Below are 27,340 nucleotides of genomic sequence, written 5' to 3'. Positions count from 1 at the left end.
TAGGAGACCAGGAGTCAAATTCCCAGTCAGCCATGAAGCTCGCTGGGTGTCCTTAGGTTAGTCTCTCAGCCTAAACTACCTCACAGGGTTGTTGTGGGACTAAATGAGGGAGAGAACTGTATACGCCACTTTGAGCTCTTTGGAGAAAAGGCGGGATATAAAAGCAATACTAATAATACTTGGACTCTTGAGTTCCTGCATCTGAAAAAGGAAAACAAAACAAAACTGCCTGAGTTGGTAGCCCTGGCGATACCCTTGGCAACCACTGGAACACTGGGCGCCCTTGGTGATGTTGTTACCGTGGTAGCCACAAAAGCTCTGACGCAATAAGATCCATTGTGACCCAGGCCCTGGTGAGGACTGATCCTTTCATTGCTACATTCCAGTGAGGCAGAAACTGCTGCAGCAGAACGGGAAATATATGACTGGTTCCGACCATGCAGGTTGTAAGTAGATGGCTCCACGTGGTCTGTTGCTTCTCTGTGCCTCCATTAACTCACCAGAGACTTGCTGGTGCCAGACATAGCCACTGGTATTTGTCTTCTGCAACCAGCATTTAAAAAAAAAAAAATGTTCTGAATGGTCTTCAGTCCTTCCAGAGATTTTGGCTGTCAAAACATTCCAGTAGTCTTTCTTGGCTTTTGCCATTGTGAATCTCAGCATGGGTTTTCATTGTGTTTAGTTTGATGGCGCTTGTATTTTGTGTGTGTTGGGATTTGTTTCTTTGTACGCAGGATAAATCCCAATGGATTCTGTAGGTAACTGAAAATTCATGTCAATTGGAAGTGACCCTTCAATTATGCCCTGGTGGGAAATGATTCTTTAAAACATACCTGGATGCAGTTAGAATAAACTTCACCTTGTCTCAATTTGAGATTTCAAAAGCACTATGAAATAAAACCCAGGAAGAAATGAAATCTGCTTTATATTTTAACTATTTAATCATCACTCCTATATCGCATATTGAGAGGGCTGCATACACACCATACATTTAAAGCATGTCCCCCTCCCCACAAATTGTGGGAACTGTAGTTTACCCTACACAGAGAGAGCGCTACAATTCCCAACACCCTTAGCAAACTACAGTTCCCAAGATTCTTGGAGGGGGAGGAATGGTTCTTCAGGTGTATGGCATGCATGCAACTCCAGACACTGTAGCAAAGTTGTGTCTCTGATACTGAAAACAGCAACAAGCCCATAAACCAAGTTTTTCTTTTTCTTTTGGTCTGGGTTTCTTGCGTGATCTTTGATTTTTGGATGCTCTCTGGTAATATTAAATAGATGTATGTCTTAACAGCTAAAGAATTATATTTGTGATAAATCAAGATACATAAAGGGAGCTGACAGAGAGAAGAGGAAGGGGCCTCTATGAGAGGCAGGTCAGAGTGGTTTTTCTCAGGGTGGGAGACAAGGAAAGGGAAGCTCTCCCAGGTGGGAGGTGGGAGGATTAAACTCTGTGTGTGAAGATTAAGGTAAAATGGTGACCGAGGGCTACACAGATATATTTATAATTTTTTATTTTATGAGGATCATATGAGGATTATTATCAATGTATCTTTCTTTTTCTCTTTGGTATATTTTCTGCTTGATATATTGTTTTTTATTATTCTTTTTATTAGTTTGGATTTTATGGTATATTTGGTTGAAAACCTTTAATAAAAAAAAGAATAAGGCTGCAATCTCATACACACTTCCTTGGGGGAATTTGAGATATGTATAAAGTTATACTGTGACAAAAGTTTGTGTGTGTGTGTGTGTGTGTGTGTGTGTGTTCTTCTAGATCAACCATGGTTGTAAAAGAAAAGATTAAAAAGACCTACGGCCCACATGTTGGGATGAGCACGGCATATGCCAACGAACCAGACTTTACCTGTGAACATAAGGCTACACAAACCAACTTTGAGAGCCCGAGAGATGGTATGACCCAGGAAAAGGCAACAGATCCATATACAGCCCAGATGTTTGTGCCGAGCAAGAAAAAATACTGTGTGCTGAAAACAGAAACACAAATTCGAGAGAAAGTCTCTGCTGCCAAGCCAGTGTCAGAGCCTGGGGACTTTCTCGTGAAGGAAAAGGAGAAGAAAGGTCATCATGTTATCTCGCCGCCCCCGGAAAACGAAAACCTTAATCAGGTACAATCACTCTGTGGATTGGCCACAACAATACAACACAGACCCCTTTAAAGCACAAGTCTATGTCTGTTTACTCTGATGTAGGTCCAATGGAGTTCAGTGAGACTTACTCTCAGGTAAGCAGTTATAGGTTTGTAGCCTTTATGGCATATTTTATCTTCAGTGCACCTAACTCTGTCAAGACCATCCCATCTACGTTCACATTTTTGCATCCTCCTCATGGGTGAAGATGCTTCCTTCTTTACACTTCCTCCAGCAGCCTCCAAACTCTTGCTCTTTCCATGCCATAAACTTTTTTACACGTGAGATTAAAACACCCAGGTGCTTTCCTCACACTATACTGATGACACACCCTCTAATGCAGACATTTATAAAGTGAATGAGCATTGTGCCAGTGTGAGTTTTATACACATTTGTATTACAAACCAGAGCCACTTTACACCACTCTTGTGAAAAGGCTCGCACATCTGCAAATTTAGAAGTTATATCTTTACATCTCCCTCTCGTTATGGGAGAAGACCTCTGTTTCCACACGCTTGCCTTGATGGTCTAGGCCAGTGTTTCCCAAACTCCTGCTGTTTTCGGACTACAATTCCCATAATCCCTGACCACTGGTCCTCCTAGCTAGGGATGATGGGAGTTGTAGTCCAAAAGCAGCTGGAGACCCAAGTTTGGGAAACACTGGTCTGGGTGATAGATGGCCTGTGGCCCGCCACATGTTACTGGGCACCAATTACCACCAGCCTCAGCCAGGGCAGCCAATGGGCAGGGATGGTGGGAGCAACATCTGGAAGGCCAGAGGTTCCCTACCCCTGACCTAGGTCTTCTTTCTGCCTGAACATCTCATATAATCTTGGAAACCTTTCAGAGTATTTTTCTCCCTGCTTTACATTTGAATACTGTAATTGTGTTGTTGGGATGTATGTGAGTGTATGTTAGAAATCAGCTCATTTTGTTCGTTTTCTTGCCTCTACTCCAAGGAGCTCAAGGCAGCATATGTACCGGTGCCCCTTTTTATCCTCACAAAACCTCTGAAAGATCACTGAGTTAGGCTGAGAGATAGTGACTGGCCCAAGTTCAACCCAGTGAACTTCATGGCAGAGTGGAGAGTTGGTTCTGGGTCTCCCTAGTCTGACTCAAGCACTTCAACCATTAAATCGAAGTTCTCCAGTTCAGCAATACTTTTAGCTTGTCTATTGTGGGTGTTCATCTTTTGGATAATAGATGCCTTTGCCGATGTATCCCCCCCATAACTGACTCTTCTCTGTTTTATTTCAGATACCTGAAGGAGCTGATGCAGAGTCCACCGTGACGGGTCAGATACTTTTAGCCATTGCTAGCCTGAGGGACACAGAAAAAAATAGCATCCAGGCAGCTTCAGCTATGCTGAATTCAATCTTGAAAAAAGAGAGGAACAAACTGAGGGGAAAGGTAAAAAAAGAGAGAGATGCTTATGGGTTTCAGAAAATTGAGGTGGTTGTACCTTGTGGGTTCTAGCAATGAATTCTAGAGAGAGACAAAAGTACTGAAGCAACTAGTTGTTTGTATGCCAGCTTATTTGGTTGCCTGCTTGCATTCTTCTGATCCAGGAAAGGGATCTGCTAGCCCAGTTGTAGGTTTACCCTGTCAAGTAGTTTCTTCCCAAGAGGAGTGTTGTGACAGCCACCTTAGTTCTCTCCCCCTTGCTACCTGCGCTTTAGGTGTTTTTCTGCTCCACACGTGCACATAGTCTTTCCAGACAAACAAGAGCCACAGCTTCACCCACTCAGCTCCATTTTCTTGGATGTTCATTGGCTCTTTTTCATCCCCATTTCCTGACCTTAGAACTGCATCACAGCCAGGAACTTTTGGGCCTCCACAAGAGCAGCAGTACCTCCAGGGATGGTTTATCTGTTAGGTGAACTGCACACCTGCCTCAGGCAGCGAAATGTTACCGGTGGCAAAATTAGAAGGACGTACACGCAAACGCAAGAGGCAAGGGGAACTTCAGATGGGTATGAGAGGCAGAGAAAATCCAGGTAGTGATCTGCCGGATCATCTCTAGCAATCAGTGGGGTGACAGGTGTCACAGGCAGATTACCCTCGCTCGCATCCACGAGCTAGTCTAGATAACTATTACTAATTGATTAATTCCTTTGGGTTTTACTTAGTAAACTCCTTCCTCGCCTCGTCAGGGCTTGCAGATGGGTTTCAGACCGGGGAACTCCCAGCCCTCCCTGGAGAAGCCAAGGTTTGAACCTGAGATTGTCTGCAATACTGTACTGAGCTATGGTATAGAGAGGGAATTGAACATTATTATTATTATTATTATTATTATCATTATTATTATTTATACCCCGCCCATCTGGCTGAGTCTCCCCAGCCACTCTGGGTGGCTCCCAATCAGATGTTAAAAACAGTACAGCATTAAATATTAAAAACTTCCCTAAACAGGGCTGCCTTCAGATGTCTTTTAACAATAGGATAACTGCTTATTTCCTTCACATCTGAAGGGATGGTGTTCCACAGGGTGGCCGCCACTACCGAGAAGGCCCTCTGTCTGGTTCCCTGTAACCTCACTTCTCGCAATGAGGGAACCGCCAGAAGGCCCTCAGCGCTGGATCTCAGTTTCCAGGCTGAACGATGGGGGTGGAGACGCTCCTTCAGGTATACAGGACCAAGGCCGTTTAGGGCTTTAAAGTTCATTTAAAGGTTATTCACGCTGCAAGGTGACCATGCTAAGTGATGAATGACATCGGTATTGCGCCTGCTATATCCTGACATTGCCACACTGAGGAGCATGACAGGAATTAACCTTTCATAACACTATTTTCAGCCCTGCCTATACCTGTCCAGTGGGCAGAGACTGGAACGGCCATCAGTGGTCAGTGTAGGTAAAATTGAGCTGTTGAGCCAATGGTCTGATTCAGTATAAGTCAGCTTCCTTTGTTCCTATACCAAAACAAAGACAGGATGAACTATCTGTAGTTCTCTAGAAGCAAAGCAACTGCACTGCTGTATCTGATCAGTCTGCTTGTTACGAACATCCATATGTAGGTCAGATTCCAGCAAATTAAATCAAACTCTGAAGTGCTAGCAGGTATCTAGTTGGTTGACACTTGCTCAAAATGACTGAATGCAAATATAGTAATGTGTGTACACTGTGCTATTTTTCTAGATAAGGAGATGCCGGAGCTGAACCATCTTTTTCTCCCAAAAATCACTTGACAGGGATGGAACACCATACTGCTTCCATGCATTTTTTAATCAAAAGTCTTCCATGGCTGTGGCAAGCACTGCACTTTCTAACTGCTCTGAGCAACTAGAAATGTTTTTAAGAAGTGAAAAAAGAGAGAGGAGGAGGAGGAGGAGGAGGAGACGTTCAGGGAAGCCCTCAGCCTACCTTGAAAGTTCTTTATTGGTGATAAATGCATTTTTAAAGCGTGCAGAATATTTAAAGGATTTTGCCAAACAAATCCGCACAGAATGGAATGAACATGTCGGTCTACTCATATGCAAGGAACATGAACATTAAGAGGATTTTGTCCATCCCTAGTAAAGGATAGTGGGCCTCTCTTATCTCTGTCTAGCAAGCCCTCTCTGCTGCTTATGCATATATATATCGGTGCAGCTTTCTAAGCTATGAGAGTTCATATTACTGTGCGCACTCCCCCAATTCTGAATTCAACCCAATCACTATCTGTAATGCCTGTTTCAAAAACTCTCAGCTGATTCAGTCACTGCAAGTCAGCCTAGAAGCAATCATGTTTAGACATGTTCTAAACATCCAAATTATTCTCAAGTCAGAGCACTATCTAAACAGCAAGGGTCTACTGGTTGGAGGAGCTGCATATATAACCATTGTATTGCAGTGATGCAATTTGTTGAGTTCATTCTAACCTCTTTATGACAAGAGCACGGCCATTTACCCAAACTGCTATCTTTTCTGTCGCACTGCAAGCCATTCTCACCTAGACACTAAGAAGTGCTACAGCATTCATATCTGAGAACCAAAAATGCAAAATAAAATGCAAAAGCAACAGAAACTGTGAAAGAATCATCAGTGTAAACCCTTGTTTTGTTTTATCCCAGGTGCCAGAAATCATTGATATTATTTATTTCCACCTGCGAGCTATCCAGGAACCTAGTGCAAGGGAAGTTGCCATAGGGGCTGTGTGCCTCCTGGCCGAAAAACACACAGAAGAAACTGTTTCAAGCCTTCTGAAACTCTCATTGCTTTGTGACAGGTGAGGAACTGAGTGAGGAATCCATGATTCCCTGTGAGGTAAGTTAGGCTTTGACTTGCCCAAGGCCACCAGGTGAGTTTCATGGCTGAGTGGGAATTTGAACCCAGGTCTCCCAGGTTCTGTGCTCCAACCACCATGCCACACAGGGAAATAACATTGATTCACCTGTGTGAGTTCCTCTTGTTGTGTCGTGGGGTTTGTGATTTCAGCTCTCTTGATATAACATGCTGGAGACAGTTCTCTAGTAACACTTCTTTATTAAAGCAACAAGACTAAGACTGGGGAGAGGAAAGCTACATTTATAGGGACAGGGAACTAGCAAGAAAGGATACATTTTGGAGAGAACAATATCTGGCAATCACAGTCCTGCCTTTTGGAGGGAACCAATAAGACAGAGGATCCAAATACAGCAGCTTAAATGAACCAATAGTAGCTGTACCCTCTGGAACCAAAAGGCAGTTACTTTACCCTAATGCAAATACAGACAATAATAATACAGATATAAAATCCTTTGACTCAATACACAACACCTCTGGTTGCCTCTGATGGAAAAATCTGTGGGCTAAATTGGCAACGATATCGCTCGCTCCACCTACTCAAATATTCAGAACTTATACCAGAATATTGTAGGTGACCTTTGTCACTTATATAACCAATGTAAATATTCTTGGTGATTCAATTACACTGAGCTAGCAAAAGGTGTGAGCAGCTGTCCTGATACAGCACCTAAAGTGTGTGACAATAGCCACCAATTATTCCAAGGTGACAGCATTCACTTCATTTTATTCCTGTGAACAATGAGATAAAATCTAAGGGTAAACCAAGGAATATCATAAGATGCTGCCTTATAGCAAGTCAGAATATTTATCCAACTAGCTCAATATTGTGTACCCCGGGGGCAAGGAACTTTTGTCTCATGAGCAGCCATCTTGGGAGCTGTATTCCAGTGGTGTGTTGGGACAGAGCAGTTCCAGCTGGTGACATTTTGCGGTTTTTAGGCAAGTGTGTCTAAAAAAGCAACATATCAATTATTCTCTGCATATCCATGGACAAGATAAGAAATTCCATGTAACAGGGACCAAGCAGCCTTTTCATTCAAAACTGACTCCATAGCTCTTATTTAGAAATTTTACCGCACCACATGAAAAATGCATTTTTGAATTTGTTTATTGTTTATACCTGCACATGCTTTCCCAAAAAAACCCTAATCATACAAAAAACAACAACCAATGTTTAAAATGTGAGGAAAAGATGCTTGCTGGTTTCCCATAAGCATCTGGTGGGTCACTGTGAGAACAGGATTCAGGACTAGATGGGCTATTGGCCTGATAGCCAGCAGGGCGCTCTCTTCTTACATTGTCTGTTCTGGGGGTTATTGCTAGACTCAGGTCTTTTTATTTTAGCTGGAGCTCACCAGAACTCAGTTCCGGCACCTCTCAGGTGGGCTCCATTGCCATTCTAAAAGAAGGAGGTGTTCATGGTGAGTTCCGGCACCTCTTTTTCATAACACTGGCTAGACCAATGAAAATATCAAATCCTATAAAATGCTTTTAGCCCTCTAGTAGTAAACAAACAATAATTATTTGCAGCAAACAGGCTTTCAGTTCTGTTGGGCTCCTTTATCCATCTTAATTCATGTACAGTGGTACCTCAGGTTACAAACGCTTCGGGTTACAAACACGTCAGGTTACGAACTCCACTAACCCGGAAGTAGTACCTCGGTTTGAGAACTTTGCCCCAGGATGAGAACGGAAATGGTGCACTGGTGGCAGTGGGAGGCCCCATTAGCGAAAGCGCGCCTCAGGTTAAGAACAGTTTCAGGTTAAGAACGGACCTCGGGAACAAATTAAGCTTGTAACCCGAGGTACCACTGTATATACATATAACTCCACTTTAAACAACACTAGAAATGCGAGAGAGATTGTGATCAGCAGTGGGGGGTGGGTGGGTGTGGGTGTAGGTGTAGACACTGATATAGATTTGTTTGTTTTAATTTTAGGCATATCACTCAAATCTGGGAAGCCTTGGGCCAAGCTAAACAGCCTGTAAGACTCCAGGTTCTTGCCAAGCTTCTCGAAGTGCTGAAAAGGAAACCTTGCCTTAGCGGCGAACGCCTGGGATCAGATGGGAAGTTCGCAGACAACTCCTCCCTTCTACCTCTAGCCGTGAGAGAAATATGCTATTCCTTTACCTCCAATTGTAACAAGCTGTGCTGTGCTAGAACATAGACTGGGATCTAGAAAGATGCACAACAACTTGGAGGCCACCACCCAATAGAACAGGGGTTACCAAAGTTTGGGAACTGTTTTTGGACAACAGTTCCCATCATCCGTGACCACTGGTCCTGCTAGCTAGGGATGATGGGAGTTGTAGTCCAAAAAACCCCTGAAGACCCAAGTTTGGGAAACCCTGAAATATAGGGTGCACAAAACATAGCAGGCCCTGTTATTGAGCAGAGTGAGGTGGTTGCCTCAGCAGCTGATTCTGGGGGTGCAGGTGGAGCAGACCCTCCTGGCTATACAGGGGCGCCGACTTATAAAAAACATTGGGGGAGCCCGCGAAAGCTCATGAATAATAAATAAGCTCATGAATATGCAGATAAAGTGGCGCCGCCTCCTCGTGAGCGAATAGGGGAGAGCGTGCTGCGCCTATTAATCAGCTCCGAAGGAAATTGGGTGGAGCTTTTGCTCGGGAGGGAGGGCAGGAGGCATGCAGCCCGACCCTGTGCATTTTGGGCTGGGGGAGGGGCGGCGGTGGCGCTCTGCTGGAGGGGTGCCCGAGATTATTGGGGGGGCGGAGCCCCCCAAACGAATTTTTGAGGGGGCTCGGGCCCCCTCATGCCCCATGGAGTCGGCGCCTATGTGGCTATACCTTCTGAGCCCACCTCTCTTCTTTTTAGTCCTCCTAGGGCCCGCACTCTGGTGGTGAGGATGCTTTCTTGTTCTTGGCATGGACTGGCTGACTAGCTGTTTTGCCTGGTTGCCGTCCCCCCAGCACATCACCAACAGTGCCATTGGGAGAGGCCTCTGCCCTGACCGAGTGAGCAAGCGAGCAAGCAGAGAGGCAGCCAGCCCAGGCCATGTACTCTGGAAGGAGTTGGACATGTGCATAAGTTGCACAGCTCATGCCCTGCAGCAAGCAGGTGCTAAGCACAGAAGCAAACAAAGTGTTGGAGGGCAGAGCTCTGCATGTCACAAGGCCTGCCCTGTTTCACCTCCCATGCTAGCCTGCTGCCCTTCTGTGCTGTGGCAGATTCTCTCCCATTCCTAGTCTTTAAGTAACGTTCAATCGAAGGCTGCCATCTTATCATTCATTTCAAGCAATAGAATGTTCTGGAACCTGTGGAACTAGGCCAAGATATGACCAGACTCATGCTTTCACATTTTCTGCAGTGGCTCCCCATTTGTGGAATGCTTTCCCCACGGAAGTTCAGCTGGCGCCTTCATTATACAACTTTAGGGAGCAGGCGAAAACGTTTCTCTTCAGCCAGGCTGATTAACACCCTATAACATTTTAAATGTGTTTGAGGGAAGGCTGTTATTGGTTTGTGTGTGTGTTTTGGTTCTTGTTTTTATTATGTATTTTATTTTTTAAGCTTGTATTTTGATGTTGTGAACTGCCCTGCGATCTACAGATGAAGGGCGATATACAAATTTAATTAATTAATAGTATTCTGATGCCCTAGGGACGCAGGTGGCACTGTGGGTTAAACCACAGAGCCTAGGACTTGCCGATCAGAAGGTTGGCGGTTTGAATCCCCGCGACGGGGTGAGCTCCCGTTGCTTGGTCCCAGCTCCTGCCAACCTAGCAGTTCGAAAGCACGTCAAAGTGCAAGTAGATAAATAGGTACCGCTCTGGCGGGAAGGTAAACGGCGTTTCCGTGTGCTGCTCTGGTTCGCCAGAAGTGGCTTAGTCATGCTGGCCACATGACCCGGAAGCTGTACACCGGCTCCCTCGGCCAATAAAGCGAGATAAGCGCCGCAACCCCAGAGTCTGTCACGACTGGACCTAATGGTCAGGGGTCCCTTTACCTTTATTCTGATGCCCCTGTACTGGACCATCTCTATGCTTGGATATGCAATCTGGCAATATTGCTTAGCTAATTCGTAAATGGACCAGTTACAGAAGATGTTGGACTTTATGGGGAGAGGGGACAAAACCGGGAAGGGAACAAAAAGGACATGAAAAATATTCTACTTTGCTTGTCTCCAGTTTTTGCTAGAATCTCTCATTGTAGCCATACAACAGGAGTGGGCAATGAGTCCTCAGAGGTTGTTAGACTCCAGCTCCCATCAGCCCCAGCCAATGGGACCAATGGTGTGAGATGATGGGAGTTGTAGTCCAACAACATCTAGAGGGTGCTACCTCTGCCCATAAAGTAACCCTAACTCACAGTCTTAGGGTAAGACTGCAGTGATCCGAGAACAAACATAACGAGTGATATCTGCTTGTGGGAGAACAACCAAACTTCCTAGAATTAAGTCTGGGGTTTTTTTTATTCTGTTTCAGGCAACAAAGGCCCTATGCATAATATTTAGGGATAAAAAGTGCAAAATCCCTATGAACAGCTATTACGTATCTGTGATCATCTTCCTGGTTATTCAGCTGCACTACTTGATGAACTGTACAGATTCCGAACCTGGACAGGAGGACATAATCAGAACATCAAACTACATAAGGTAACAGGCAGCTAATGGAGTACTACTAACCATGTAAATATCAGTGTCAGATAAGAACATAATTCTCTCTTCTTTGGCTTGTAAGGAAAGGCTCTGGAGGTCTTACTCTTCCCTGCACTGCAGCAGGGGAGCTATTCTCATTAAAATGTCTTAGCAGAAAAAGGCTTTCTAATCTGAAAAAGATTGTCCATTCCAAAATGGCTTTACTGGGAAATTTATTTTGCTTTATCAGTAAAGTCCCACTGGGCTTTTATGTGGTTAGGATATTGCCTCCTATGCAGAGGTAGGAGTCAGTTGCTTTGCCCAGTTTTGTTTCCGCTCCACCCGCGTTGTCTCTGCCTCTGACCAGTTCACTATTCCATGCCCTCATCAAAGAAAGGGAGCATTGATCAAGATTCCATGAGCATTCACGGGATTATGATGCCCTGGACCATACCTTCCCAAAATGTACACAAATATTTTAAAAAAAAAATTCAAAAAGAAATTTCATTATCATCATCATCATCATCATATAAATAATAATTAATAATAAACAACATGCATGCTGTGTTCCTTTCCAAACTTGGCTTGTTCTAATGAACTGAGCTGTCTACACCACTTCATTCCTTATTGTTTCAGGTTCCAATTACAGTAATAATGCATTTCATAACCTTCAAGATGCAAGCTCCTAGTAAACCAAACCACAATCATTTATAAAGGATTTAATAATGCCATCTAACAAAACTCATGAAGGGGGGTGTGTGCCATAGGTCTCTAAGTAAGGTAATTGTCCCTGCCATATGCTTTTTCTTTCCCTGAATTCAGCTGCACCATGGATGCTTTAAAGGCCTTGGTGAAAAGGCAGAAGGCTCCTCAGGCATGTTTTACAAGTCTAACAGGAAGCTGGGACCTTTTGGCTTCACCAGAGAACTACCTCGAAGGAGTTCTCCTTCTGGCCAGGCAAGTAGTGGAGGACCTGAATTTGAGGCTGAATATTGTGTTCTTCAGTGTGCCTTCTGCATATTCAAAAATAAAATATTGTTTATATCCTTACAGAGCCCTTGTCAAACATCATCATGGGCTTGACTATGCGGTATTTACCAAGGTGATTCCTCTTCTCCATCATGGGGATGACCAACAGAAGCTGACGGCAATGGCCTTTTTCACTGCAGTATGTCTATTTTCTTGTTTGAGTAGCATCTTGAGAAATAAGATAGCCATTGAGTATAAGTGTGGTCCTAGCAGAACACAAAACTGTAAATGTGTTTGTGTTTGCATCCCTTTTTGCCTTCAGACACCATGAGGAACAGGCAATGGTTAAGAGGAAACATTCCATTGCTGTACCAGCAGATATAGTACTTTATATCTACTGACTACTATCCTAGCTCTTAAATTTTTTCACCCCTCCACTACACAGCCTGTGTCAATGTTGCTTGGAAGTTTTTAGCGGGCCAAGCAGAAAAAGCTGTGGAGAGTATATGTGAATGTATTTGCATATATGCATGTGTTTATATTTGCATAAATGCTTGTGAGCTACTTAGAATAATAGAATTGTAGAGTTGAAAGGGACCACTGAGGGTCATCTAGTCCAACCCCCTGCAACACAGGAATCTTTTGCCCAACGTGGGGCTTGAACCCACGACCCTGAGATTAAACGTCTCCCTAGTTGTGAGGAATATGACTAAGGCCACTGTTGGCATGCAGCCCTTGGGAGGTTGGAGAGACCCTCAGGACAAAAAAGGCTGCCTGGCGTACACTGAGTGGCAGTGGCTTGAGGAGATCTCTCACAGCCTTGTCTGGAGATGCCAGGATTGAATCTGGGGTGTTTTTCATGGAAAGCAGATGCTTTCTAGTCACTGAGCTAGAAGCCCTTCCCCAGTCACTTAGGAATGGAAAACAAATGTTAGGCTGGGCCCTTGTATAGTCACTCAGTTCCAGCCTGTCTTTATGGCAGGGTTTCTGTACACATTCTTCTCCCCCCTCTCTCTCTCTCTGCCACTGTGTGAGTGTCTGGAGGCAGTTGGAGGATGGATGGTGGCTAACAGATTGAGGTTGATTCCTGACAAGACAGAAGTACTGTTTTGGGGGGACAGGAGGTGGGCGGGTTTGGAGGACTCCCTGGTCCTGAATGGGGTAATTGTGCCCCTGAAGGACCAGGTGCGCAGCCTGGGAGTCATTCTGGAGCTGTCCATGGAGGCACAGGTCAATTCTGTGTCTAGGCAGCTGTTTATCAGCTCCATCTGGTACGCAGGCTGAGACCCTACCTGCTTGCAGACTGTCTCGCCAGAGTGGTACATGCTCTGGTTATCTCTCGCTTGGACTACTGCAATGTGCTCTATGTGGGGCTACCTTTGAAGGTGACCCGGAAACTACAACTAATCCAGAATGCGGCAGCTAGACTAGTGACTGGGAGTGGCCGCCAAGACCATATAACACCAGTCTTGAAAGACCTACATTGGCTCCCAGTACGTTTCCAAGCACAATTCAAAGTGTTGGTACTGACCTTTAAAGCCCTAAACGGCCTCGGTCCAGTATACTTGAAGGAGCGTCTCCACCCCCATCGTTCTGCCCGGACACTGAGGTCCAGCGCTGAGGGCCTTCTGGCGGTTCCCTCGCTACGAGAAGCCAAGTTACAGGGAACCAGGCAGAGGGCCTTCTCGGTAGTGGCACCCGCCCTGTGGAACACCCTCCCACCAGATGTCAAAGAGAAAAATAACTACCAAACTTTTAGAAGACATCTGAAGGCAGCCCTGTTTAGGGAAGCTTTTAATGTTTAATAGGTTATTGTATTTTAGTGTTCTGCTGGAAGCCTCCCAGAGTGGCTGGGGAAACCCAGCCAGATGGGCGGGGTATAAATAATAAATTATTATTATATATTATTATAGTATAATGTAAATAATTTCTGGTGCATTGCATAAGTATAGGTATGCGGTGAAAAACAACTCAAAAAGTGCAGATAACACATCCTGCCAACAGAATTTGTAGCCAGCTGAAAAGTTAGAGATGTCTGAAACAGACCGTGACTGCAACACAAAAATCAAAGCAATACTATTCCAGCCAAATCCTACCACTTTACCAATATTGTTTTCATATAAAAAAATAACAGTATTTGGGCTTGAGGGGAAATCCTTATCCATTAACTGAAACACCAGCAAAAGCCGATAGTGACTCCAGTATTCTATCCTTACCTTTCGATAGCTGGCAACATATAGGGAAATTTCTCTGAATTTCCTGGCACATATTTACTGGTTTGTGTTGTTCAGCTTCTCTCGTCTGAATCCACCTACACGGTGCTACAAAAACATTACATCCTGGGCCTGTTGAAGAACTGGCAGGCTGATTCATGTCCAACCTACCGCTGGCTCAGTCTCCATGGAATGGGCAATGTGGCGCGTCACCTGCAAAACGTAAGTGATTTCATTTTTGTTGTTGCTGTTGCTTAAAGGAAACTCTAGCTAAGGACAAGGTGGAGGTGTTGAACTGGTGCAAAACATGCTATACTGAAACAAGAAGTTTGGGGAGAGTATCTTTAAGGAACTGATCCAGGGGCAGAGCTCCAGAACCTGTGTCAGATGCCAGGGCCCTGGCATCTGACACAATATGTGAATAATAAGGGCATGTGCAGAGTACCTTTTCTCACCACTTAATAATCACAGCTAGATGTGAACGTGGCGAGACTATGGCAGAAGTGGGATAAATAGATTATATTTTCAACCGAGTGAGTGCTCAGGGCAAGAACTATTGGGCAGTCTTCAACAAATGTGTCCCATCCATGCAAACATTCTACGTGCCCCACTTAGGATAATGGAGAGTCTTTCCCCCACTCCCAATTCATAACAATATGAAGGGAAAATAGGGGCCTTAAAGTTAACCTAGGACAGCAAACCAACAGATACCCTGGTCACTGGGCACAGACTTACTTACAGTGGTGGAAGTGTATAGTAATAATTTCTAAATGTGCATCTATAGTTATAAATTAGCATATGTGCATTTTATGCAAATCTGTGTCACGGGGCGATACGTTTCCTGGTTATGTGGCAGTATGTGACCACCAAAACAATGCTTTGCATTACAGTAAATGAGAAATGGGAGGAGAGGGGGTTGTGAACACGGTACTTGTTTTCAGTCCAATAAATCTGGTTTTGCTGGACTGAGATTATTACCTCTTAATTGGGCTTGTGTCTGCAGCCATGATATGTTTCAATAGCATCAATGAATGAAACAGCTGTGGTACATAAATGGGCATCAGTTTCCTGAGTCCGAAAATGGTTAAATAATTTGTCACACTGGAGATTCCTGATGGTAAACGCTGTAGTGGAGGGGCTAGTCATGGCGTTCAGTGTGTGAACTTGGGCCAACCAATCATCTGAGCCTAGCTTACCTCACAGGGTCTAGCCTACCTCATAGGGCCTCACCCAGAGAGCTTGAGCTCACCCTGGCAGAGGATGTTATCACCCCCTGCTCTGTTAGGTTCCCCTGCTACTCCTCTGCTCCTAAAGCACCAGAGAATGTGTTCAGGTTTTACATATGAAAGCCCTGCATTGGAGGAACAGTTTCTAGGCTAGTAGGTATGGCTGCCAGGTGAGGCTTAAGCCTCACACCTTCCATCTTAGGAATGGAGTGAGGCATATCTGCAGCGAGTGATATTGCTGACCAGGCGCAGATACAGTTTTGTGCAACTCTGAACGTTTGGGTTCCTTTCCTTCACGGATGAGACCGAGATCCAGTGGAAGATCCCACTAGTGGAATGGAGGGGAGGCTATTTCTCCTGATTCCCTCCTTCCCACTTAAATCACCTCTCATATTGTTCTGGTAGGTTCCCCCAAACCTCCAGAGCAGATTTTTGGGAGGGCACAAAGTTCTCCAGGGAGGAAGAGTATGGGAAGTGTTCCCCCCACTCCTTTCCACTGGTGGGAGTACCACGTGTGTACAGCTCTGGTCAGGGGACAACAGCAAGACTAAACTAAGGATCCCAGTCACATAATGTGAAATTGCTACTGTAGTCTAACAGTAAAAGGATTTCGGTGTCCTTTCAGAAGAAAGAGCTCTCCAACCTGCTCCTGGGCATACTTCCAAGTTTTAACGACACTGATGAGAAGGTGATTTTGACAGCTATGGAGGTCACAAACAAGATCGTAACACTCCACAAAAACAATATAAACATGAACATATTTGTGAAGATCGTCAAACAGCTTCAGCCTTTCTTGGCCGACGTAAGTTTCAGAAGAATTGTTCATCTATGTGAGGCGGGCTTTTCCAGGTGGAAGGGGAGAAAAACAGGAGCTAGAACTCACCATGAACGCCTCCCTTGTTCTCTTATAATGGCAATGGCGCCCACCTGAGAAGTGCCAGAACTGAGTTTCAACAAGTTCAGGCTGAAAAAAAGCCCTGGATATGTCTCCTGTATGCTCTTTTCAAGTGGCAGTGGCTGCAACCATTGAGGATGTCTTGCCCAAGTGCCCCCTCCAAAAAAACAAAAAACCCTGGAGCCGGCAGTGAACAATTATGCTTAGGATTGCAGTCTTAAACATATTTGGGTCATGGGTGCATTTATTTGGGGGGGGGGGTTTCACAGATCTTAGAAAATTACCTGCAGTTTGTTCTCCAGATACCAATCAGCCCATGGTATCTAAGGCTTAAAATGTAAGCCAGGTTGTTCTTTTTCACAGCTCGGATTGAAGCTGGTTTGAGGGAAATGCATCAAAAGGCAATATTTCACAAGAAACAACAGGATAGATAGGTAAAGGGACCCCTGACCATTAGGTCCAGTCGTGACTGACTCTGGGGTTGTGGCGCTCATCTCGCTTTATTGGCCGAGGGAGCTGACGTACAGCTTCCGGGTCATGTGGCCAGCATGACTACGCTGCTGCTGGCGAACCAGAGCAGCGCACAGAAATGCTGTTTACCTTCCCGCCAGAGCAGTACCTATTTATCTACTTGCACTTTGACGTGCTTTCGAACTGCTAGGTTGGCAGGAGCAGGGACTGAGCAACAGGAGCTCACCCCGTCACAGGGATTCGAACCGCCGACCTTCTGATCGGCAAGTCCTAGGCTCTGTAGTTTAACCCACAGTGCCACCCACGTCCCGTAACAGGATAGATATATGATAGATCATAGGGATTGTGGCTAACATTGTGCAAACACCTCTTCCGAAACCAGTGGTGAGAGTGCCCTGGATGCAGTGTAAACAGGAGTATCTATCTACATAGCCTCAAAGTGTCTCAGGAAGGTTATCAAGTCAATTTTTTTCCTTTCTCTTTCATTCCCAGGGTAGACCCAAAATAACCTGTGCGGCAAACAGGCTGTTTCAAGACATGATTAAGAACCTGGACGTGAAAGAAAAAGCCGCTTTGCAGGACCAGGTTCTCAACAGTATTGTCACTTTGCTACTGAACCTCCAAGATCCACATCTGACTGCGGCTAAGGTAAATGATATTGTGCCTTTTTGCAAAGCCTTGATAAGGACGCCCTAAGGGCATAGCTGTCAACCGTCCCTTATTTGGCGGGAATGTCCCTTATCCCAGCGCTGTGTCCCACTGCTGTCCCTTATTGATGATGTCCCTTAAATTTCCCGGGTTTCAAAGGAAGCAGCTCCTCTCCCTCCCTCCCTGCCGGCCAGGGAGGAGGGAGGCTCCAACTGTGTTGCTTGGCTGTGTTGCTCACCCAGTATGGAGCCTAAGAACGACTAGGGGGTGGAGCTTGCATGCCTTGTGCCGATCAAATCGGTCACGTTGCCTGGGGACTCACCTTTGCTCAGCGCTTCCCAGCGGAGAGATGACGGTGGTTTTCCTTGCTGCATCCCCTTTGCTGGGTTGCTGCGCTGTGGGAACCACCACTTGAGGCTTCGTGTGGCTGCTGGCTGGGCTTTCTGCCTTTGTCTCGGAGGGGCTCAGAAGTTGAACATACCTGTGCTTGGAAAATCCCTTATTTTGGCTGCTGATCCCTTATTTTTGAGGCTGCTGATCCCTTATTTTCGAGGCTGCTGGTCCCTTATTTTCAAATCTGTAACTTGACAGCTATGCCTGAGGGAGACGTCAACCAAGTTCTCTCTGGTTGGCCTCTTCCTACACCGATGGGATGTTGTGCATTTACCTGGCAGTCCTGGCAACTACAAGAGGCATCCATAACAGACCTTTCAATCAGTGCTGGGCAGCTGGAAACAACCAGTTAAATTTCTAGGCTGAGGGACATTGTGGGAAATTTAAATGGAAGCTCACAGGCCTAGGAAACATCAGCAGTGTGCCCTGCTACAGTGCCGGAACTCTAGAAGCTGCCCAAAGATGCCACATGGTGGCACCAGTTCTGGTGAGGCCAATGGGGCTTCTCACGGCACCCTTCCACCTGTGACAATGGCCACAGCCAAAAAGTGCAGCTCTATAGTCCAAGGCTTGAAGGGCCTCTACTGGCAAGATGCACTGCTCATGTTTCCAAAAGCAGAAAGTTGCTTGAACAGCAGAAGAGCAATCTTCTGTTTTGCACCAGAGCACACCTATTTATCTTTGCATGGATTTGTTCTAATGGTTTATTGCACTTGCTCACTGCTTTTATAACTGAAGTACAGTATCCAGAATAGTGTGCGACTTTAAAATACAAATACCAACAGTTCAGTTTTTGAGGCTGACCAATAAAATAACAAACTCCAAATAAATGCAGTGCTAAAAATATGATTACTTTGGATCAGAAGACAAGGCAGCACCTGCATATTTTGTTGCAGTGACACAATACAGCTGGGGATACAGTTGAGAACAGGCCAGTTGAGGGCTGGATTAGTATAGTGGCTCCAAGAATGTGGAGTTGCCAGTCCTGAGTTCAAATCTCACCTTAGCCATGACATTCTTGGGCCGCTTAGGCAAACTACAGTCTCCTAATTTCAGCCCCTACTCCCTGTCTGGAATATAATGCGATAACGATAATGTTGACCAACCTTCCAGGACTCACGATATTACAAGTGTAAGCAGTGGTGGCTGGTGCCCATTTCAACTAGTGGGGTAGAAGGCAGGGAGACCAACTATAGTTGGAGCCCGAGCTAACCCCAAGCCAACTGGTTTTAAGAAAGAAGGTAGGCAGGTGGCGACTGAAAGCAGATTGAGGTTGGTGTTACAGTGGTCCATTCACACTAACGGCCCAGCCTCTACTGAGTGAACCATGCTTTGAAGACATATCTCAGTCCCTGAGGAAGCAATTCCTAAAAGCTTGGGAAATAGGTGGTGTGAAGAATTCCTATGAGGAAATTATTAACTGGTAGACCTCCAAGGACCAAACTGGAAGCACAGACAGAATAGCTGCTGATATACACTTCATTCTTCTTTTTCAGTATACTGCGCTTAAATTAATTGGATGCTGATTTTTCCAGAACAGCAGTTTGAAATCAACAGATATGAATTCATTAATGAATAAGGAGCAGAACGTTCCAGAATTGTTAGAACCAAACTGGGGATGGGTGAAAACTTGGGCTTGTTGATGGGTTTAGAGCAGTGTTTCCCAAACTTGGGTTTCCAGCTGCTTTTGGACTACAACTCCCATCATCCCTAGCTAGCAGGACCAGTGGTCAGGGATGGTGGGAATTGTAGTCTGAAAACAGCAGGAGACCCAAGTTTGGGAAACACTGGTTTAGAAGAATTTGAGAGCTTCGAAAACCATAATGATATATTAAGGTTTCTTTATACATTGGGGTTCGGTGGCTTTCGTCATTATTTCATTTAGCTCTGTGCTCAAGAGAGCTAGAAACTTCCTTCTCTAAATAAAAGTTCTGATCCTAATAACAATTCTTAAAAGATCCAGCAAACTACACAAAAGGGCTTAACAGGAAGCAGATTGCACACAATTTTTTTTTAGATGATTGAGGCAATTGCATATGGCCCTTCTATAATTTATTTGCCTTTATTCGACTTTTTTCGAATAATCTCTTTTTTTCACTAATTCTGGGGAAGGCTTCTTGTCTCTCTTGTTTTACAGAGTCGTAGAGACAGCTTAAAAGAGTGCAAAGTCTTCTTGGGATGGACTGCAAATGACAACCAGGACTCTTGGAGCATGATTTGCAAGCACCTTGTGAGGCCCTTTGTGCACACTGGGATCTTTTCAATATTATCCGTAGACTTCATATCTGTTGATTTCAAATGAACCAGCGAAAGTGTGTGTGGCAGAGAAACAGGCTTCCTTCAGGCACACTGAAGGAATGTATATGCCCCTACCATATGTATTTTGATAATCCCTGGCCGATCCTGCGGAAATGTTGCATTAGAACAGTTTCCCAAACTTTGGTCTCCGGCTGTTTTTGGACTACAACTCCCATCATCCCTGACCACTGGTCCTGCTAGCTAGGGATGATGGGAGCTGTAGTCCAACGACAGCTGGGGACCCGAGTTTGGGGAACTCTGCATTAAAATACCCCCAAAACAAGAAAACCTGATGCATGTCATTCAACGATCACATAGCCATTATTGGATCCCCCCCCCCCAAGGAAGTTGATTCCATAATTTTGGCCTCCATGCATTGGATTTTACTTGCACAGGGTGTACTTGAATGTGCCATTCCCAGGTGGATGGCCAGGGATGCTAGAGGCAGGAACAGCAGTCCATGTGATAGGCTGGATCCTGGAGGGGGAGCAGTATTGGCCAATCCGGCCCCATGACTCTACAAGTTTCACTTTTGTTTCAAAAGGATCCATTCTTAACTGGCAAATATACCCTGCCTATTGCAGCCATTACAGTGTGTTTATCAAAGTGTTCATTTTCTAGGTTAAGGAACATCCAGGAAAACTACGGAACTTTCTGGACCAGGCGCAAGACTATACTCAAAGCCCACAAATGTATACAAGAAATGCAGCCACCATGTTTATAGGTATATAAACAGAATGCTTTCATCTTTATTTGCCATACCAGTTCTATCACAGCTCGTAAGACTATTCTGCTTAGGTGGAGGAGAAACTTAGTTGAATACTTATCTATTAATAAGTAAATCCTCACTCAGTTCAGTGGGGATTTACTCCCAGGAAAATGCGTATAGGATTGCAGGCTCAATTTACAGTTCTGTGCACATTTACCTAGGAAGTCCCACTCAATTTAATAGGGCTTGCTTACTTCCAAGTAATTTCACTGTTATCTGGGCCTGCATTCATAAACAACTTAATAAAACATGACAGGCATGTGGTCTGTCTCTCCCTGGTGTTCATTTTTCTCCCTCTATGTCAGTGGCTTGTCAAATGGTGTTTCCAAGAAGCCATGAAATTCATTGAAAGCTTATCAGGAGGAGAGAAGCTTCTCTGAGGATGGAGCCTGACCAATGTCCACTTGTAGGGAAAGTGTTAGGAATGCAGGAGGTCCTCTCATTTCAGTTGGCCAATAGCAAGCCAGACCAGCCTGGCTGATGTTCTGTGTAAACCGCTGCAAACAAACAGATGTTTTTTGACAGAAAAATCTATGCAGAAAAGGTTTCCTGAGGGTAATTCTGAAAGCTTCTGCTCTAGACTTTCCCACAAGGAAATCTTACTTTTTACTGCTGTGATGCCTAGGAATCTGTTCCAAGCCCCAGATTTTCAGTGGTGAGACCCAAACTCTGAAACTTCATACACCACAGATATGCCTGTCTAGTCTCTACATTGAATGATTATAAAGATGTTCATATTCTGCGAGGCATTCAGTGATGGCAGTTGTTCTGGGGTGTTGTGAGTGGGTGTTTAACCTAGGGATGGCTTTTATCATTCTGTTCTTTTCTTAACCACATTGATTTTTGTGTATGTGCATGTTTATATACTCTTCTGTTTCATTTTGTTTATATTTCTGCTGTTGATTTTAATGTTATTTTTTGAGAGAGAGCCACCTTAAGGGATCAACTGACCTGTGTGGCAGATATTTTTAAAAGAAATGAAAGCAATATAGTTCAGGCTCTATCTGCAGATAGTAATCTGTGTTATTGAAGAAGTTGGTGGCAAATGCCACCCTTCGTATAACTGAGAGTAAACAACCCTTTTTATTTACACTGAGTATGGCGTATCTCTAGATTCTATCTTGGAGCACTTAGATTCCAGTCCTCTACAAAAGTCAGAAGTGGACTTCCTGAGGCAAGGTAAATATCCTAATATCATCCAATAGTAAGATGTCCTCATTTTCTTGTATTGCTACTGGATTCAGCGGCTTATTGCTGTCTGCACTAATAAAAGAAATAAAATATGCATACCTGTAGAGGAAACTGTATCTGTACCATTTCTGTACATCTTTCTTGCTGTTAAGCACAGCACTCATTGTCATTCATGAATAGTTAGATAGATAGATAGATAGATAGATAGATAGATAGATAGATAGATAGATAGATAGATAGATATCACACACCTATTTCCTTGTAGGGACTAGCGAATCTGTCCTTTTTTCCAATCTTTAATTCACATTTCCACATTGCTTTGAAAATTTTCTTTTAAAAGAACATTTTCTTATGAAAATCCAACAGCAGTTTAGTATTAATTTCTGCTAATATGCACATTTCTGCAAAGCGCATTATCACCAGTAGAATGTAGATTCGTAATTTCCACTAAAATGTGCATTTTGTGCATACTTCACCTTGGAATATGCATTTTTGCACACCTGGCTAGATTGGTGCAATGCAAAATTCAGAGACGTGCAGATTTCCAATGATAAGCTTTGTTTGCATAGTGTTTTGGAACATGCAAATTAGGTAGGTTTGCTTTTATAGGTGCAAACCTGCCTATGAATGCAAACTGAACTGAATATCTTCCCCACCCCTGTCTCCTGGTCAAGGTCATACACTCTTTTTCAAATCAGAGAGTTTGTGGACTTGTTTAGTACATTTAGATCAGGGAGGCATACATACATTCTCCCAGGTTTTATCCTCCAAACAACCCTTTGAGATAGGTTAGATTGAGAAATAGTGATTAGTCCAAAGCTACCAAGGGGGCTTCATGGCTGAGTGGAGATTTGAACACTGCGACTCTTCCAGGAGGTTTGTCTAGCGAGTATTCATCCTGATTCGTTTTCACAGTGTGTGTACAGAGGTTATACAATGTCTGCTGTTTACTAAGTATTCATTCTGATTTGTTTGCACAAAAGTTGTGCACTACATCAAGCGATTTGGTATCATACACTTTCTAGCACATATTTTCCTATCACTTCCCTTTCCTGAACAAAGTTTGGTGTTGTGGGGGTGGGTGCAAGAGTGCAAAATCCACTTCAGTTGTGCAACTGGAAATGACCGGTATATAATTGTATCCCACCCACAAAACAGTGACAATCTGGAAGCTTCTCCTGGCTCCTAGCCTCTAACCCTCTAATCACTACAACCCACCAGCTCTCTTGTGTCTCTTCATTCATTGCAAAATTAATTTTGCCGCTTTTCATTCCCACCTTTGTCATGAAAAGCTTTCACAGATGCACTAACAAAACAATCCCTCTCACTCGCTCATGTGTACGACATACACTGTTTAGCATTACAGTATCTCTTCTTTCTCTACTCCATGGTATGCTAAGGCATAGAATGCTTCTTTGTTAACCCAGCCTTGCCCAAAGCAGCTGGTATATTTGACAGGGAGGAGAACTGGGTCATTCCCATGTCATGTCTTGATCTGCCCTTTCCTCTTTGTCTCAGCTTTCAGGTCTTTCCCATCAGAAGCACAGCGCCCTGTCCCGGTTGTTCCAGAACCAGAAAAAGTACGCAGGTACTGCGCAGACCTGTTCAGATGTTCCCGCTATTTCCCAAGGTACGTTTTCTTTCAGGTTGTACGGTGAAAATTAAGCATTAATAGATTTTTTAAAAGCTACCATGTTACAGGACAAGAATGAAAACAAGAGGGCTAAATATTCCTGAGCAGTGGGGGTGAAAGCATTTTTTGCTACTAAGGATGACAGTAGACATGGTGGCGGTGTCTTTTCACACATCCACCCTGTTTGTATAGAAGAGCATAACATGCCTTAAGAAAAGCCCTCCTGAATTAGGCCAACATCTCTCCCAGCATCCTATTCTCAAAAGTCACATCCACACCATACATTTAATGAACATGGCATCCCCCAAAGAATCCTGAGAATGGTCATTTGTTCAAGGTGCTGGGAATCATAGCTTTGTGAGGGGTAAACTACAGTTCCCAATATTAATTCAGGGGAGACTTGTGCTTTAGACGTTCCTCTAAATATTTGGTGTGGGTATGACCTCAGTGGTCAAACAGATGCCTATAGGAAGTCCACAAGCAGGACCTGGGTGCAACACCACTCTTTCCCACCTGCAATTTCCACCAACTGGTATTCAGAGGCATACAGTCCTCTGGCCATAGTGGCATACAGTTCCCTAAAAGTCCCCCTGGCGCTTCCTTCCCAAAGCCTGGGAAGTTTCTGCCTAGCTTGGGGAGGGAGGCACGATGCTCTCAACAAGGTCCAAGAGTCCTCCCACCACCTTCCTAAAGCCCGCCTGGTGTGCCAGTGTGGTGTAGTGGTTAAGAGCAGTAGTCTCATAATCTGGTGAACCGGGTTCGCATCTCCGCTCCTCCACATGCAGCTGCTGGGTGACCTTGGGCTAGTCACACTTCTTTGAAGTCTCTCAGCCCAACTCACCTCACAGAGTGTTTGTTGTGGGAGAGGAAGGGAAAGGAAAATGCTAGCCGCTTTGAGACTCCTCAAATCCAAACTCTTCTTCTGGGGAGGAGGCAGGAGGGCTCTGGCATCCTTTCAGAGGCTTGGTGACTCTTTCCCAAAGGCCGGGAAGCTTCTGCCCAGCTTAAGGAGGAAGGCGTGGTGCTCACACACACAATGTCGGGAAATCGTGGTGTCAAGTGTGCACCGTCCCGTCCCGCCATCCTCTTTGCAAGCTGGCGGCTCTAGCCCTAACTGTTCCCCTACAAAAAATTTAACTGCACCCTACAGTCTGGCAGGGAAGGAACTAGTAACCCATGGCTAGTAACCCATAATAGTCTCAGCCTCTGTGAATTTATCTAATCCTCTTTCAAAGCCATTCAAGTTTGTGGCCATCCCTACCTTTGCCTTTGAATCATGGTGGGATTTTGGTTTGTTTCTGTTCTTGTTTTTTGTGTCTTTTATATTGCAATTTTATGTTGTGAACCGCGCTGAGATCTACGGCTGAAGGGCGGGTATACAAATTTAATAAATAATAATAATGATACCTCTTATGGTAGCAGATTCCACAATTTAACTATGTGCTGTATAAGGAAGTACTCTTCTTGGCTATCCTGAAAGCTGGGGTAGAATCTGTCCTGCAGGCAGGGGTGATGCATAAAAAAGCACACTGATCCCAAAAACCTCCCCACCCCATACCTTATTTCCCCCAATATGAGAAGCAGGAATGTGGAAAAGTGACTGGCAGACCAAATTACAGTGGTACCTCAGGATCCATTCCGGAGCCCTGTTCGCATCCAGAAGCGAACGCAACTTGCGTCCGCGCGCGTCACGATTCGCCGCTTCTGCGCATGCGTGTGACATCATTTTGACTGTCTACGCATGCGCAAGCAGCGAAACCCGGAAGTAACGCGTTCCGTTACTTCCAGGTCACCACAGCGCACAACCCGAAAATACTTATCCCGAAGCTACTTCAACCCGAGGTATTGTATTGTAACATATTGTATTGTAACATATAGGAGGAGAAGAGTTCTATGCCCCTTTTAGTAGGAAGGTAAGCAGGACTGGTCCATCTAGGTGAAGTAAGCAAGACTGATCCAAGACAGAATATGAAAGGCTCTTCATGCTTCATCCCATCATGTTGTACCTAAAGCCATCCATAGTATTTTGGTATATGTGGCAAAAAAAATAATCCACAAATGTCTCTCCTCACCCCCAGCAGTAAAAATATGAGATGATAAATATCTACTCCCATTTAATGACACCCCAAATCAGCACAGACTCCTCACTCTGCCTCATGGTAGACTCTTGTCAGCCCCCATCCCACATTTTATATGTAAATGGGGCAGACACATATAACCTCCCCCGCCCCCGTGTCTGGTTTGGCACAAGACTAGTAGTTTTATTTTGTTTTGTCATTATGCACTTTGGTCTCATGCAGGCATGGCCAAACTTGGCCCTCCAGCTGTTTTGGGACTACAATTCCCATCATCCCAGACCACTGGTCCTGTTAGCTAGGGATGATGGGAGTTGTAGTCCCAAATCAGCTGGAGGGCCAAGTTTGGCCATGCCTATCTCAGAGAATCCCACCTGGACCAATAGTTATGAGGTCGAAAGGTGTGTACTGCATCACCTACTGAAATGTTAATGATGATTCCTTTTCTTGCTGACCTTTCTGCTTTACAGATCTTGTATTTGACGCCTGTATCTGAAGTTAATATCCATCTGAATAAAGAGCACTGTATGACATTTCACGGTGAAGTCTTATTGTGGCATTCCTCTCTGAGGTTAGGTAGTTTTTGCTGCTAGAATTGGATAGGAAAGTAGCTTTCTTAAGGAGAGGTGGATCATTCAATGTCCTTCCTTTGGCATTATCTTAATGTAAATGCAGAGTGTCTTCCAGGCAGTAATCAAAACCCTCCTTAAGATGGAAGTGTATGAAACCTCCTCCCAGCAGCTTGCTTGCTGCCCACAGCTGCCTGCACTCCCATTGATTCAAGTATCTGCTCATTCAGTTCAAAAATATGAAGCAGCCATTACTAGGAATGTTTAAGGGACCACATAATAGGCTTAACAAAATGTGGCAGGGAGAGGGAGAGGGAACTCACAACTGAGTTTTGAATGTTCATGGACCTCTGGAAAGATCTGTTATTCAAAGGGAAAATGTCATATGACCATTATGCAGCCTTAGCATTTTAAAATGTGAAGCAGACTTGGGAGCTTTTAATTTTGAACGGAGGGGTAGGTGTGCAAACATGCCCAGAACCAGCCCTACCATTAGGCAGATGATGAAGGGGCAGGAAACAGCAGTTGGGGTCTGATGTTTTATTATGTTTCTGTATATGCTGGAAACCACCCAGAGTGGCTGGGGCAACCCAGGCAGATGGGTGGGGTACAAATTATTGCTACTATTAATATTATAAGTGCACAGACAGAATTGTGTGTGCCATACAGAGAGTTCTGCGCCCCTTAAACCAGGAATGGGGACCCTCAGGCCCAGGGCGGCTTGATGTGGCCATCCAGGTCTCTCTCTCAGGCCATTGGGACATCCTCCAGACTACACTCACTTCCCAGCCATACCCTGCTTCAGACTTTCCCGGAATGTCTTTACCTGCCTTGAAAGTGCCCTTGAGAGCCAGTGTGGTCTAGTGGTTAAGAGCGGTAGTCTCGTGATCTGGGGAACCCGGTTCGCGTCTCCGCTCCTCCACATGCAGCTGCTGGGTGACCTTGGGCCAGTCACACTTCTTTGAAGTCTC

General features: G+C 44.7%; 1 protein-coding gene and 1 long non-coding RNA gene across 5 annotated transcripts; one reads left to right on the top strand and one right to left on the bottom strand.

Annotated features, from left to right (window-relative positions):
• The first annotated feature begins 328 nt into the window (after positions 1-328).
• On the top strand, positions 329-26,338 carry LOC308589322 (maestro heat-like repeat-containing protein family member 6). 4 transcript variants are annotated; one of them, XM_081198394.1, is made up of 16 exons: positions 329-446; positions 1,781-2,132; positions 3,411-3,563; positions 6,204-6,358; positions 8,358-8,523; positions 10,868-11,037; positions 11,842-11,976; positions 12,073-12,187; positions 14,280-14,423; positions 16,056-16,229; positions 17,286-17,441; positions 19,972-20,064; positions 20,754-20,856; positions 22,015-22,080; positions 23,611-23,722; positions 26,271-26,338. In XM_081198394.1, the coding sequence occupies exons 2-16, from the start codon at positions 1,788-1,790 to the stop codon at positions 26,281-26,283; spliced, it is 2,100 nt and encodes a 699-aa protein (XP_081054520.1). In that variant the 5' UTR covers positions 329-446; positions 1,781-1,787; the 3' UTR covers positions 26,284-26,338. The 4 variants fall into 4 exon arrangements, with proteins under 4 accessions (XP_081054520.1, XP_081054518.1, XP_081054521.1 ...); XM_081198392.1 differs by having other exon boundaries at positions 330-446; positions 16,053-16,229; XM_081198393.1 differs by having other exon boundaries at positions 406-532; positions 16,053-16,229.
• LOC308589970 lies at positions 6,596-6,881 on the bottom strand. The gene is made up of 2 exons (XR_014009584.1): positions 6,691-6,881; positions 6,596-6,636 (listed from the first exon to the last, which is right to left on the bottom strand). It is a non-coding gene; the product is annotated as an uncharacterized lncRNA (long non-coding RNA).
• Positions 26,339-27,340: the final 1,002 nt, after the last annotated feature.

Source organism: Podarcis bocagei, assembly GCF_964188305.1.
Source record: "Podarcis bocagei genome assembly, chromosome: 6".
NCBI lineage: Eukaryota > Metazoa > Chordata > Lepidosauria > Squamata > Lacertidae > Podarcis > Podarcis bocagei.
The sequence above is the reverse complement of the archived record's forward strand: the minus strand, read 5'-3'. Positions and strand labels throughout refer to the sequence as shown.

Bases quoted from the DNA above. Each gene is read 5' to 3' on its own strand.
- LOC308589322 (XM_081198392.1), top strand. From the start codon at position 1,788: ATGGTTGTAAAAGAAAAGATTAAAAAGACCTACGGCCCACATGTTGGG. The intron at 8,524-10,867 runs GTGAGAGAAATA...ATTCTGTTTCAG, and splicing joins CCTCCCTTCTACCTCTAGCC to GCAACAAAGGCCCTATGCAT. The intron at 16,230-17,285 runs GTAAGTTTCAGA...TTTCATTCCCAG, and splicing joins TTCAGCCTTTCTTGGCCGAC to GGTAGACCCAAAATAACCTG.